The 13719-nt window shown below is 46.8% G+C and overlaps 1 protein-coding gene across 1 annotated transcript in view; it reads left to right on the top strand.

Moving 5' to 3' along the window:
* The first annotated feature begins 269 nt into the window (after nucleotides 1–269).
* The window catches only part of LOC102855106 (gelsolin-like), a 37169-nt gene continuing 23719 nt past the window's right edge, over nucleotides 270–13719 (top strand). The window contains exons 1-6 of the mRNA XM_006890748.1: nucleotides 270–372; nucleotides 1832–2041; nucleotides 2777–2931; nucleotides 8783–8944; nucleotides 10761–10910; nucleotides 12825–12914. Of these exons, the coding sequence (XP_006890810.1) occupies nucleotides 1846–2041; nucleotides 2777–2931; nucleotides 8783–8944; nucleotides 10761–10910; nucleotides 12825–12914 (753 nt within the window). The 5' untranslated portion in view covers nucleotides 270–372; nucleotides 1832–1845. The remainder of the gene's footprint in view (nucleotides 373–1831; nucleotides 2042–2776; nucleotides 2932–8782; nucleotides 8945–10760; nucleotides 10911–12824; nucleotides 12915–13719) is intronic.

Genomic DNA, 13719 nt, shown 5'->3' with positions numbered 1-13719 from the left:
AGCTGGGGTGCAGGGGCAGATGCTCCCGGTTGGTTCAGTCCCACTGGGAACCCAGATGTCTCCAAGATCTGAGCCAGATCCCCGCCCCTCGCTGGCCCAGGAGTCCAGCCCTGCTCTGGGCCCTAACTGCAGGGCGGTCCCCCAGCATGGGCGTGGTAGGCAGGAGGCTACTTAAGCCTGGCGACCAGAGGCCGCGGCTGTGGACTGGGTGCTGTGCCTCAGTCACCGCTATGGCTCCTCCGAGCTGCTCCGCGTGCGCGCTGCTTGGCGCGCTGCTCCTGGCGCTCGGCGCGCTCTTGCCCCCGGTTCTCGGGGCCACCGCGCCGCGGGGAGCGGTCCAGGCGCAGCCGCCCCAGGCGCGGGTGAGTGCCAGGGGCCCCGGGGCTCCCGGAGTAACTCTCTATTCTAAGTTCTTGCAGATACAACACTAGGAAAAGGGGAATAATTCAGGTCTAGAATGGAAAAACTGTTTTGTTGCTTTGTAAGTATTTCCTGCTGCTTTCCGGGCTCCTGACGGGGGCGGGAGCTTCGGGGTCCTGGCTTTTCCCTTCCCTAACCTCACCTGGGCCGGATTTCTATACCCCTTCCTGACTTCTCTTCCTTGTTTAATTTACCCTTTCTAATTTCTCTTCCTCCTTACATTACGTCTCCTGGTTTCTTCCCTTTTCCGATTTTTTCTTCATATGAGATTCCTCATATGATTACTCTCTCCTCTATTTCCTCCTTTTCGTTTGTATAGCATCACTTCTGTCGGATTATCATCATTGCTATCTCCACTCTGATTTCTCCTCCGCCCCATCTGGTTTCTCTTGCCTGCTCCTGTTTTGTGTTTGGATAGGGCAAAGTTCAGATGCATTGTTCTTAGAGTCGCTGTGAATCGTAATTGACTTGATGACACTTAACAACAACTCCCCGAGCTTCCCTCACTCCCATCTTCTTTGACTCCTCCGGCCCTGGTGATTTCCACCCTCAGCTCCAGGCTAACCTTCCTGCGTCAGCTCCAGCCCCAGTGCATGTATGATCCCTCTTCCTTTCCGCCTTGACCACTTCTCCGACAGATTCCTGCAGACCCCTCTGTGTCCACTTCTTCCAAGAAGTGGGAATTGGGGGTAGGGTGTTGGGGGGCAGGAGGGAGAAGGCAGACAGCGCAGGAGGCCACTTGGGCTCAACCATCTAGGCCCGCGTTTGAAGAATGATGGGTGGCAAATGAAACATGGGAAGTCTTCTCATCTCCAAAAAGCACAAGCAAACAGACTGTGTGATTTTGGACCAGTCCAGTCCCTCTTTAGGACTTCGTTTTCTCATTTATTGTAGTGGGGTTCCGTTGTGAGCTCTGTGAGGGCACTTCCAGCTCTGTGAGCCACTGATGATGCTTCTCGATTTACCATTACTATCTGGGGATCTCCTCATGGTCCCCTGAGATGGTGCTCCTGTAGCATGAGGCAGTTCCTGCAACACCCTTTCTGAGCTGAGTTTCCTGGCTGGCTCAGTTCACCTTTCTGGGCCTCCATCATCATATCCAATTGGCACTAAGAAATAAAGGAAGAGGTAGAAATGTCTCCCCAACCCTGGGGAGAAAAGTGGATGGGAAATGGAATAATAGGAGAGCCATATGCCGGCCAAGGTTTGCATCATAAACTCTGGCCAGTTTGCTTACTCAGCACAACAGTGGGGGGCATGCAAGGAATAGCCCACTTCAGGAGTGAGGAGAGCCAGAGACTCAAGTGAGATGCCCTTGGTGCTGGCAACCACCCTCCCTCGTGCCCAGGGTCTGTCGATGCTTGGTGTCCCCGGACCCATGCTCTCTGCTCAGGCCTTGCCCTGTCTCTTCCTCAGCCCAGCAGCATGGTGGTGGAACATCCCGAGTTCCTCAAGGCAGGCAAGGAGGCCGGCCTGCAGATCTGGCGAGTGGAGAAGTTCGATCTGGTGCCTGTGCCCCCCAACCTTTATGGAGACTTCTTCACTGGTGATGCCTATGTCATCCTGAAGACAGTGCAGCTGAGGAATGGGAATCTGCAGTATGACCTCCACTACTGGCTGGGTGAGGCTGGCTCCTGCCCAGCTCCTGCTCCATCTCCCTGCTCCTGACCCTGTAAAGCTCAGACCTTTGAGATGTGACTTCCCAGGAGGGATTCAAGGTGGCTAGCTGATTCCTGGAAACTAAATACATGCCAAGCTCTTGATTAGTGGTTATACTTCCAGGCTCAAGAGCCAGGCTGCCCTAGTTCTGTGCCCTTTACCACAGTCTGCCCTTTGACAAGTCCATCGATGGTTCTGTCAAATGAGGATGATGAGTCTTACCTACCACAGAAGAGCATCATGACGTTTAAGTGAATGACTCTGGTTTTTAGAATTGTGAGTGACTCAGGGATCTTGAACCGCATCCACAGCTTCCCTGGCTCAGCTCCAACCACACCTCATTTTGCCCTTCAATGTTGGGAGCCTCGAGTTCCTACCACAGCTGTGCCATGTGAACTTGCACATCCTGCGCTCTCATTTGAACCTGTGTCCTAGTCTGTGAATGTGCTCTGTCCTGGTTTGATGCCTCTGAGAATCAGGGTCTGGTAAGAGGGGTGAGTGTGTCAGCAAAAGAAGAATCCTAGAGACCAGCAGTCCAGCTCCCCTACCTCCTCCATTACCTCTACCCATTAGATGGAGTATCGGAGATTTGCAGAGGGCAGGGAGTTACTCAATTTCCACAGCCAGGCCAGGGAGGCGCCTGAGACTCTGGATGAGTTTTAGGAAGTCAGGCTTATGTTGTTCTCATGTCTCCCAGGCAATGAGTGCAGCCAGGACGAGAGTGGAGCAGCTGCCATCTTCACCGTGCAGCTGGATGACTACCTGAACGGCCGGGCCATCCAGCACCGTGAGGTCCAAGGGTTCGAGTCCTCCACATTCCTTGGCTACTTCAAGTCTGGCCTCAAGTATAAGGTGGGTGAGGTCCTACATGCAGTCAAGACAGAAGTTCCAAGGGCTGGGCTCACTGGTGTCCTTCTCTCTGTCCACTTTGTGTGGGTGGTGTCAGCGCTTAGGCTTTCGAGTTGACTAGTCCTAAATTTGTATCCTTGCCCATTCTTCTTGCCCTAAAATGAGAAGAAAATTCCCCATAATGTCACAGGGAGGCCATGGGTAGACCTTGAATAGAAAACCAAACCTTCTGCCAGGTTTTGAAACTTGGACCAATTTCTGTTTCAGTGCCCTTTAGTTTTTAGAGCCTTGCTATAGGAGAATTGTATTGGGTCCTAAAAAGGACACCTTGGTCACAGCCTTCTGTTCACTAGAATTCCCTTGACCTTGAACTCTTGAAGAGTCTGGGAGGGCACAGAGCTCTTTTCCTTAAATCCCCAGTCAGGTGGGGCTGAGCAAAGCTAGGTGAGCTGAGAGACTGTGCCCAGATATGCTGTGTGGCCTCCAGTAAGTCAACTGGATTTCCAACTCCTTTTCCTCATCACTAACCCGCAGATCAGTTGTACCCACCCTACAGGTTGGGGGAATATTTGGAGAAACGGTAACTGGGAAGAATCTTGCTTGAGGCTTGCTCCTCGGAAGAGATTGTTTGGGATAGCCTAGTGAGATCACTAGCTTTCCATAGCCAGATGGATCTTCATGACAGAGGGTAAATGCGTCATTTTGTAAGATGGAAACAAGCCCAGAGAGGTTAAGCAACTGGCCCAGGGCCACACAGTGTGCAAAAACTAGGACCAGATCTAGATCTCCCCCCCACCCCACTCCTAGTGTTTATGCTTAGAAAGGTGTAGGGCCAGCTAAAGAGAGGAAGATCCTCAACATGATGGATTGGTACAGGGACTGTAACAATGGGCTCAAGTGTATTGGAGATGGTAAAGACGGCACAGGACAAGACAGGGTTCCCATTTGTCATTCATAGGGTCGCTATGAGTCATTCTTGACAGCATCTCACAACAACAGTGTGGGTTGTGTTGGGTTTTTATGTATGTATGTATTTTATTTTATTTTAATGAGCATTTACAGAGACTTTGGATTTCCATTCATTCATTGTTGCACTTTTCTCCCTGCCCACTCCTCCCCCCTCCCCAGTTCACTCTTCTCTTTGAAAAGTAAAAGAAATTCCTTTATTCATATACAATCCCATAGCCCCGAGTACACTCCACTATGCAACCTTCATTCTGGACTCTTGTCATAGCCATAATACCCAATCATATATCACTTTTAAACTATTCTCTCCCTCATCTGTTTCAATGCAGTATACATAATTTACCCATTTTTTCCCAATCTTACCCCAACCCTGATGTCAGTCCCGTTCTACAACAGTGGCACCATGCAGTATTTGTCTTTTTGTGACTGAGGTATTTCACTCAGCATAATGTCCTCCAGGGGCACCCATTTTGAATAATATTGCATGAGTTCCTTATTTTTCAATGCAGTGTAGTATTCCATTGTGTGAATATACCACAGCTTCTCTATCCATTCGTTTGTTGATGAACACAACAATAGTATTTTATCTAATATCCCAATCTACCTTAATGAGTAGGATTCTAGAATAGATTTTAAGCCATGGCTATGTCACTGATAGGCTGTGTGACCTTAGAGAAGTCATTGTCCCTCTCTGGGCCTCTAGACCGAATTGTGGTAGTGAATACAATGACTTTTTGGCTGGGTGTGCCTAGGGGATGGGATGATGGGAGAGTGCCAGCAAAGCTGAGTTAGTGAAGGGCAGGGTGTGGCCTGGGAACCCAGCCTCAGCACTAAGCCGGGCAGGACTGGGTTAGGCTGGGTTACCTGGAAGCCTACCCAGCCCTTCTCATCACTCTGCTGTGCCCAGAGCTCCTCTCCCTGAGCTACCCAGTACTGGGCACCAGGGACCTTGGTCCTGTGAAATAGGATAAATGAGAAGATTGAGAACCAAGCAGCTGGCCTAGAGAACTGGAGAAGGGCCAGGTCTTTCTACAAGTCCTAGAAAAGGGAATGGAAAGAGCATTTAAATAGGAGTCAGAAAGATTAAGGTTCGGGGCCAACACCACCACCTCAAACTGTGGTGAGACTTTGGGAGAATCCTTTATCTCTGAGTGTATGAACTATACTCCCCATTCAATCATTCATTCAACACATATGAGTTTGTAACCACAATGTCTGTTTATTGTTGATGTGTGGCAGTCACTGTATTGGGTTCACGCATTTCCCCATTGAATCTCACAAGCGTCCTGGGAAGTAGGTAGTGAGAGCTCCATTTTACAGATCAGGAAACTTGAGGCTTAGCAGGGTTATATGACAAATAAGTGGTAAAAGAATGTTCCAAGCCAGCCCCAGGCTTCCCTACTCCCTTCCCACGCTATATCTTGCTGTGTGCTGGGTGATGGGATACCCTGACAAGGAGACAGGAGCCCTTTAAGGCTTCACTTGGGGTAGGGGGGACTAATAGGATCACAAAGAATCACAATCCTGTGGGGCCAGCGGAAGATTGGAAACCACAGGGCCTAGGCCACAAAGGAGGGAATGGGTGGAAGTCCAGCTCTGGAAGGCGTTCCTGGCTAGATAGATGAATAGGACCTCGTTCATCTGTCTTGCTTTGGTTAACTATTTCCTAGGGGATAGTCTGAGGATTTAACATTGGTTACAAATAGGAAAGTTCTCTTGATGCAAGGAGGACAAGTACAGCAGATGAGAGAATGTTGCAGAACAGGTGAACTAATAGTGTGGATTTTTAGACAGAAATAAGGGCAACAGGAACTGCTGTGTTGAGCCTTGACTCCATGGTCTCACTTCATTCTCACCAGTCTTTAGGGTGAATGGTCACATTCCCATTTCATAGAAGATGAAGCTGAGGCTCTGAAGGGTGAATTCACTTGCCTGAGATCTTGGGCAACTAATGATGCTTATTATTTAATTAATGATGTTAGTTAATTAGTGATGCTCATCCTTTAACCTCTGCACATTACTTCCTGTGTGGCAGGGGTTCTTCGCAGTGCTTTACTCTAACTCATTTCCCCTGTGAGGCACTTACTAGTATTACCCATATTTTAAAGAAGAATTTGACACACAGAGGAGTTAAGCAGCTTACCCGAGGTCACACAGTTAGTCATGGAGAAGCTGGGGTTCAGACTCCCTCTGCCAATTCTGAAACCTGTGTCTGGTCTGTCCCACTCAGAGCTGGGTTCTGAGTGGGCATTTTAAGACTCTGGCCTTTGACCTTAGCTGGGGGTTGCCTAGAAACCTGCATTCAGCTCCCGAACCTAGCCCCAGGTGATTTTTGCAGGTTATACCTGAACCACATTCTGAGGAACATGTAGGACATGGGTCCCCAGCCTGGCCTCAGAATTGGGACTGCAGTCCTGAAAGGCTCTGGCTCCTGGTGGAAATTCGAGGTCCAAGGCTGGTCCTGTTTTTCACCTTCTGCGAGTCCTCCTCTGGCTGCCCCCGCACTTGGCAGATCTCGGCCTGGCTCCCTCATCAATTATGGATCTCCAAGGAGCAGGGCTTGTTATGCAAGACTTGTTTCTGTGAAAGCCTCCTCCTCAGAGCCAGTTTGTCCTCCTGAGTACAGAGGGGGTCAGGGAGGGGCCGGCCAGGGCGGGGCCAGCAAGCCTGCAGAGGGCTGTCCTGGGGCCTGGCTGAGCTGATTGACTCCTAAAATCCTCAAATAAAATTCACTGCAGGTCAGTTCAGATCGCCTTGAAACAGGTGTTCCTTCTCCACTGTCAGAGGGAACCCTGGAGACCCCAGGGCTGTTCTTTGAAGTCTTTTGTTCAAGTGAAGACCGGACTGAGCAGATTCCTTAGGAGCCCTGGACTGAGGAACACAATCAGAAAACTACAGAATCACTAGAACCTTCCCTCCCCTCTTCTTCCTCCGCTCCCTCCCTCTCATCTCTTACATAACGAACCCTGGGTTTACAGGGCGGAGAGGTCCAGCCCTCAATATGGTTTGTTTTATAACCGGATTACTATTTGTTTTCATGGAAATACTTTTTATTCTTCTTCTGATTGGAAGAGAAATACAAACTTATTGTTAAAATGTTGAATGTTATCGAAATATAGGTTTTAGAAAGTCAAAATCTTCCATGATTTTGTTCCTGGAGAGAATCACCACCTATATTTTTTAAAAAAAAATAAAAAGGATAAAAACTTCTTAGAAATCTCTGTTCCACTTCCCTCTTTGTAAAACCACTAAGATCTTTCTTCTATTTTTTTGTTAACACACTTTTCAAGTTTAATGTCCTAAATCAATAATTATACCACCAGGGGCTATAATATTACTAGTTAACCAGAAAATGCATTAATCAGAATCATTAGAAATTAAATATTCTTGGTGTGTTGTTTGTTTTTTTTTTAAAAAGCAACCATAAAAACTTGTGGTTTGAGTGAAAATTTACAAAGCAAATCAGTTTTCTGCTCAACCACTCATGTACGTGCTTTATAGTATAATTACCATACTGGTGATGTAACCACATCTTCCAGTTCCCTCCCTATAATTCTCATTTCTATTGATCCTTCTATTCAGCCCTTTCTGAAGTATTGCATTTGAAAATAAATGCATATACAGGGAATGTGTATAACTGAAATTAACTTTTAATTCTTCTCTTTTTTTATTTTAAGGGGGGGGGGAAGGCCCGCTTGAACAAATAAAATACTTGAGAGGAATGTTTTTTGAAAAGTTACATCCTTCCCACCCCTCCCATTTCCTCATTTCCTGCTTTCTTTGAGAAATTAGTTCAAATAGCTGATAGGTTTCCAGTACTTTTTACAAAAATCTTTCCAATTTCAACTTTTAACTTCTAGCTAAATTAAGTCCCTGGATCATATTGCCCAACTCAGAAGTTCCTGGACAAATGGACAGGCCAATCCTATGTATGCCAGAGAACTGTGCTTCATCTGGTTTTTAATGGCTGGGTTTTGGGGGCAGTGGATTTCCAGATCCTTCTTCCAAGAATGCCTGGGTGGACTTGAACCTCCAACTTTCTAGTTTGTAATGGAGTATGTTAACCATTTTATTACCCAGAATTCTAACTGCTACCACAAAGGCAGAGCTGAGTGAGACTGAGGTAGCATTGTTAAGTGGAGAGAGAGAAAGAAGATGTAGGTTTATAATAGCCCAAGAAAACTTCCTAGAGAAGGACTGGAGCCTTGACAGATGGAAAGATTTGGATTTGCACTTTTCAATGTGTATCCTGCACACTTTGAAAGTTGTGAGCTGAGTGTTATGGGGGAAGGGTGGTGAGTTTTGATTCCATAAAGTAGATAAATGAAAAAAAAGTAGATAAATAGTGTGTAAAGCCAAAAATAAGAACGTTTCTTCAAAGTCTTCATAGAGCCTTTATTATGTTCACATGCACTGGGCACAGTCAGGGATAGGCTGTAAGGAACATTCTCTGTGTTCATTTACAGAATATTTTCTATGAGTACGTTCAGAAGATGTTTTTGAGACTGGGATACTTTCTCCTCTTGGACTCAGGAAAATGATCCTGAGAAGTCTTTGTGAGTGAAGTGTAAGAGTGAAAAGGGGACAGCGAGGTGCAGCAAATGGGAAGCTATGGTCTGCCACTTCCTAGCTATGTGACCTTGGCACATTTTATTCCCTTTCTGAATGCGTTACGATCTCTGAAATAGGAGAAAAGAATGTTCTAACCTCAAATAAGATGCTAAGTGTGGAAATCCTCTGTTGACTAGAATCACTGAGCTGCTAGAAGGTCATGGATCCATGGGGCAGATTATCTTCAGTGCAGAGCTGTCTTTCTTCCCTTTATCTCTCTTCCTGGCCCCATACTGGAGTCTTGGCCTGAACTGACACTGTCTCCTTGAATTGGCAGAAAGGAGGTGTGGCATCAGGATTCAAGCACGTGGTCCCCAACGAAGTGGTGGTGCAGAGACTATTCCAAGTCAAAGGAAGGCGCACGGTCCGTGCCACTGAAGTGCCGGTGTCCTGGGACAGCTTCAATAGTGGTGACTGCTTCATCCTCGACCTGGGCAGTGTGAGTCCTACCCTGCCCTTTCCCAGAGGGCGCTGATGGGGGCCTTCCCCAGCCTGACAGTAGGGAGAGTGACACACCCATGTGTAACACATGTGCTCTGTGCACGAGTCAGACATACCTGCAAAGACCACTGTTCAGACATGCTCGGCGTACACAGACCCCCATGCGTGTAGATTCCAGCCTGCCATTCTCTTGTGCACAGCTCTCAGGTACACATCAAATGCACGGGATACTTGAACTCAGATTAACATAGAGACTCCCTGGCTTCTTGAGTTTGTATGGGAGTTGGGTATCTGCTTACAAATGCACGTGAATTCACATGTATGAATGTATGAGTGCACACGGCCAATCCTCTCTAAACTAATGTACCTTTCCAAGTAGCCTTTAAAAAAATAACGGCAAAGCACACCAACCAACTCATTGCCATCGAGTTGGCACTGACTCACAGCTGACTGTCCAGTGGATTTTCAGAGGCTGTAAATTGCCTAGAAGCGGATTGTTCATATTTCATCTTTGTCTCCCTGAGAAGCTGGTAGATTGAAACATTTGAATTGGCAATACAGATCTTTACTCAGAGCTTTCCGTCAGAGCTCCCTACATATACTAGAAAGTACATTTTACATAAAACATGCTGTTTTAGTGTAGACATTTTATTATAGAAAATGTGCAGACAAGTGCCTCAATCCTTTCTCTTACTGAAGGGCCTTTGCCACAGTCACTGGCTTGACGGCTACTATCAGTAGTGCTGCTCTGAAGATGCTTGTATAGATCTTTTATGGAAATGGGAATATATTTCTGTTGGGTATATTTCTACGAGTGGAATTGCTGATGGGCATTCTTCTCTCCTGGAACTGAAAGTCTCTGAAGACCTTTGGAGGGCCAACTATGAGTCAATTCTGACTAGAGGTTACAAACAACAATGATAGCAGGATATTAAAAACAAACAAGCCAGAAAACCACCAAAGCCATTGAGTCACTTCTGACTGAGATTGATTCTCCACTGCGTCTCTGAGGCTGTAAATCTTTATGTGAGGAAATTGCCATCTGTCTTCCTCAAAGCAGCTGGTAGGTTTGAGCTGCCACCTTTTGAATTATCAGCACAACATGTAATGCATTTGCCACCAAAGCACTTTTTTAAGGTTCCAGTATATGAATTTTGGCAGCTACAACCAAATGGTTTTCAAAAGAACTTGCACTGATTTACATTCTCCTCAGCACACTGTTGTTTTTATATACATCCCACATGTATCTGTATCTTTGGAAAAACACACGTTCCCAGATATGCACTCGCATACCATGGTGGATGTACATGGATCACATTCATTTTACGGGGTGTAGATACACTCATGCTGTGCCAGTCCTCACCTACACAAACACAGAATGAGGAGAACTTGCCCAGCACACCCATCCTCACAGCCTTCTCTTTTGGATATGTCGAGAGGGCTTATACTCAGGAGAAGGATGGGCACTCTCCTCCCGTGTGATTAACTGCCTCTGAAAACCCGCTGGAGGGTCAGCTGTGGATCGGTTCCAACTCTACAATGTACAACAACAGAGAGCTTATAAGAGATCTGGTGGCCAAGTGGTAAAAAACTACACTGCAATCTCAAAGGCATACGGTTCAAATTCACCATCTGATCTGCGGGAGAAGTATATAGGCAGTCTCCTCCAGTGCAATTAACGGCCTCTGAAAACCCACTGGAGAGTCAGCTATGAGCTGGTTCTGACTCAATGCCACCACAACGGGGGGCATGGGGGCGGGGAAGACTTTTATTATATCTGGAACACTGCTTAACATGGCTTCTTTGTTTTACAGAAAATTTACCAATGGTGTGGCACCACCAGTAACCGATATGAGAGACTGAAAGCCACCCAGATATCCAGGGGCATCAGGGACAATGAACGAAGTGGCCGGGCCCAAGTGCTCGTGTTTGAGGAGGGTGCTGAGCCTGAGGCAATGATCCAGGTACCCACGTCACGTGTCTGGGTGGGGCTGGGCTGGGCATGGCGACAGGATGTTTATGACTGCCTTCCATTCAACAGGCAATTTTGAGGCAAATTTGAAGGGGGAAGCGAGTCTTTTCCTTTTAAGACAAGGAATTAAGAATTCTTGGTTTTCCTTCTTGTTTTTATCTTACTTTTTTGTGGTACATGATGCCAGCTGAGGTTTTCAGCGAAACCAACAGATGGGACAGGAATTGATTATAGTGCTCCTTTTTGTAATCTCTGAGCAGCATATCAAATTTAGGGCTGACCATTTCACACTAGCTTTAACTTGTTAATTTACTTTGGGTTTTCTAGAGAGGCATGAGCGCTCTGGTGGCCGAGCGGTAAGAAGCTGTGCTGCAATTCCAAAGGCATTTGGTTTGAATCCTCAGCTACTCCATGGGAGAAGGATCTTCCCCTGTGTGATTTACTGCCTCTGAAAACCCCTAGAGGATCAGCTATGTGTCAGTTCCGACTAGACCGCACACAAAACTGAGGGGCAAAACCAGTGAAATGTAGTTACATAAGAGTATAGTGAGATATTTACATCAAGGAAATAGCTTTTGCAATTGTGGGAACTGGCAAGTCCCAGATGTTGGGTCTGGTGGTGAGCTGGAGGCCTCTACTGGATGAGTTGCAGAGGAATCTAAAACCTGCAAGTCAGGAAACAGGCTAGAGACTTTGACAGGCTTACGTGCTAAGAACCAGAGGCGAGGTGACAAGAAGAGTGCTTGGTGGGAGAGAGGGCATGCTTTGCCAGAGTGTCCATTTATATGCTGGAGGCAGGCCTCACCCCCATTCACCTGACTGGCTGTTCACTTCCAATCACAGAATGGAAGGTAACTTTATTATGGAAGGGAAGAATCTGCTCATTGCTAGAGTCAGAACCCCCTCATAGCTGAGTCTCCACAGGTTTTTGAGTTTGTCAATTGCACAGAAGATTACCCATTTTCCTACTGATGAGCTTCTGGTGAATTTGAACCACCGGAGAGGCGTGGCCTTTGGGATGGCAGCACAACTCCCTACAGATACCTGTCAATCACTGTCATAGCCGAGCCAAGACGATGTTTACATTGACCATCATAGCTTCCTGCGGTTTACAACAATTTCCCCAACTCTCTGATCCTCAGTGGTTTCCAGTTCTCCGATGTAACCATGCTTCATCATCAGAGTTAGATATCACATGTTGACATTGGAACCTGGCCTGATGAGAACTTGGCATTTGCCTTTTTACTTAGAATAATTGATGCTCTTCGGTGTTGATCATGATGGTCATGTGCTCCACTACGGGGACATGGAAAGATGGACAGTTTATTCTTTATCATAAGGTATTTATTTAGGAAGTAAGGAAGAGATGCTTCCTGGCAGCTCCCACACTCCCCGAGAAGTGGGGCTGGAGTCCTAGGACACTGGCCAGCTAAGAATTGTGACCTTACCCTTTCGAGAAGCCAAATCTTCTGCAAGGAGCTGAGGCAGAAGGCCTCTCAGCATTTCCTGAGGGTAAACCTGGCACTGGATCTAGATGAGAAAGACACCAGGACCATGACTTTCTTTGGGTTTTTTTTTTTAAATTAGAAAGAGGCATATAGCTAGTGAAGGGTAGGCTGTGCAAAAGAGTTAAAGGGAAAAGGAAAGGAGAAGGGATAAAGAACCCCCAGAAAGCAAAGAGGGGGTGAAGCTAAATCTTGTAGCATGTTGTCATTAAAAATGGAGAGAGAGTGAGGAAATTACTTTTGACAGGCGGGAGCCTAGGGGCAGATGCAGGGCATCTCAGGAGAGGAGTCTTACCCAGTTTGGATGCCTGAGTTGATTGCTTGCCCGGGAGCTCCTGAGGTGGCTAGGAGCCTCCCAGGAGCTCACATTGTGCCATCTCACTATCCTCCAACTCTTGCAGGTATTGGGTGTCAAGCCAACTCTACCTCCAGGAAGTGAAGACACAGCCAAGGAGGATGCAGCCAACCGCAGACTGGCCAAGCTCTACAAGGTGAGTTTTGGATGCTCTGTCTGCTGGAGTCCCCCTGTGGGATTACAATGAGATCTTGAACGAAGCATCCCCATTGGCATCGTTTCTTCCTTTTCTCTCCAGTGGACACTCATCTATTTCCTTTGCCTTCCTGCACTGAGAATAAGACAATATGATAGACTTCAGTCACACCTGTGTCATGTTCTTCCTTTGTCGAATCTTGGGCAATACTTGTTCTCACTTGAGATCAGTTTCCTAGTCTGTACAATGGAGGAGAAAGGCAATATAGTGAATTCTGTAGGATAGAGTCTAAAGAGCGAACTAAGGAGCCTAGTGGTAAAGAGCTGTGCTGCCATCCCAAAGACAGGAGGCTTGAATCCACCAGCTGCTCTTGGGAGAATGATGGGCAATTTACAGCCTCTGAACACCTGCTGAAGGGTCAGCCATGAGTTGGCTTTGACTTGATGACACACAACAACAAAGAGATCATGGGTGGGAAATGTCTTAGGAAAATATTGTTATATACCACAGAATCAGAACCAACTCATAGCTGAACTTCTGCTGGGTTTTCAGAGGCTGTAAATCCCATGGGAGGAAGTGGCCCGTCCTTCTCCCATGGAGCAGCTATTGAGGGAAATACTATAGAAATGGGTTTGCGTATGGGGGAGGGTTGTAGTGAATGACTTTATAATTCCTTCCCTGTGGCTTTTAAAAGTGACTTGAGGCTTATCTTGAGCTGAAGAAGTTTGACCTCTTGTCTGAGTTTTGGACCAAAGTCCAGGCTAGCCTATTTCTCTTATGTTGTGCACTAGGCTTATTTGTTGTT

This window comes from Elephantulus edwardii, unplaced genomic scaffold (assembly GCF_000299155.1).
Source record: "Elephantulus edwardii isolate Elephantulus edwardi_28Jun2011 unplaced genomic scaffold, EleEdw1.0 scaffold00092, whole genome shotgun sequence".
NCBI lineage: Eukaryota > Metazoa > Chordata > Mammalia > Macroscelidea > Macroscelididae > Elephantulus > Elephantulus edwardii.
This window is presented reverse-complemented; position numbering and strand designations above follow the sequence as displayed.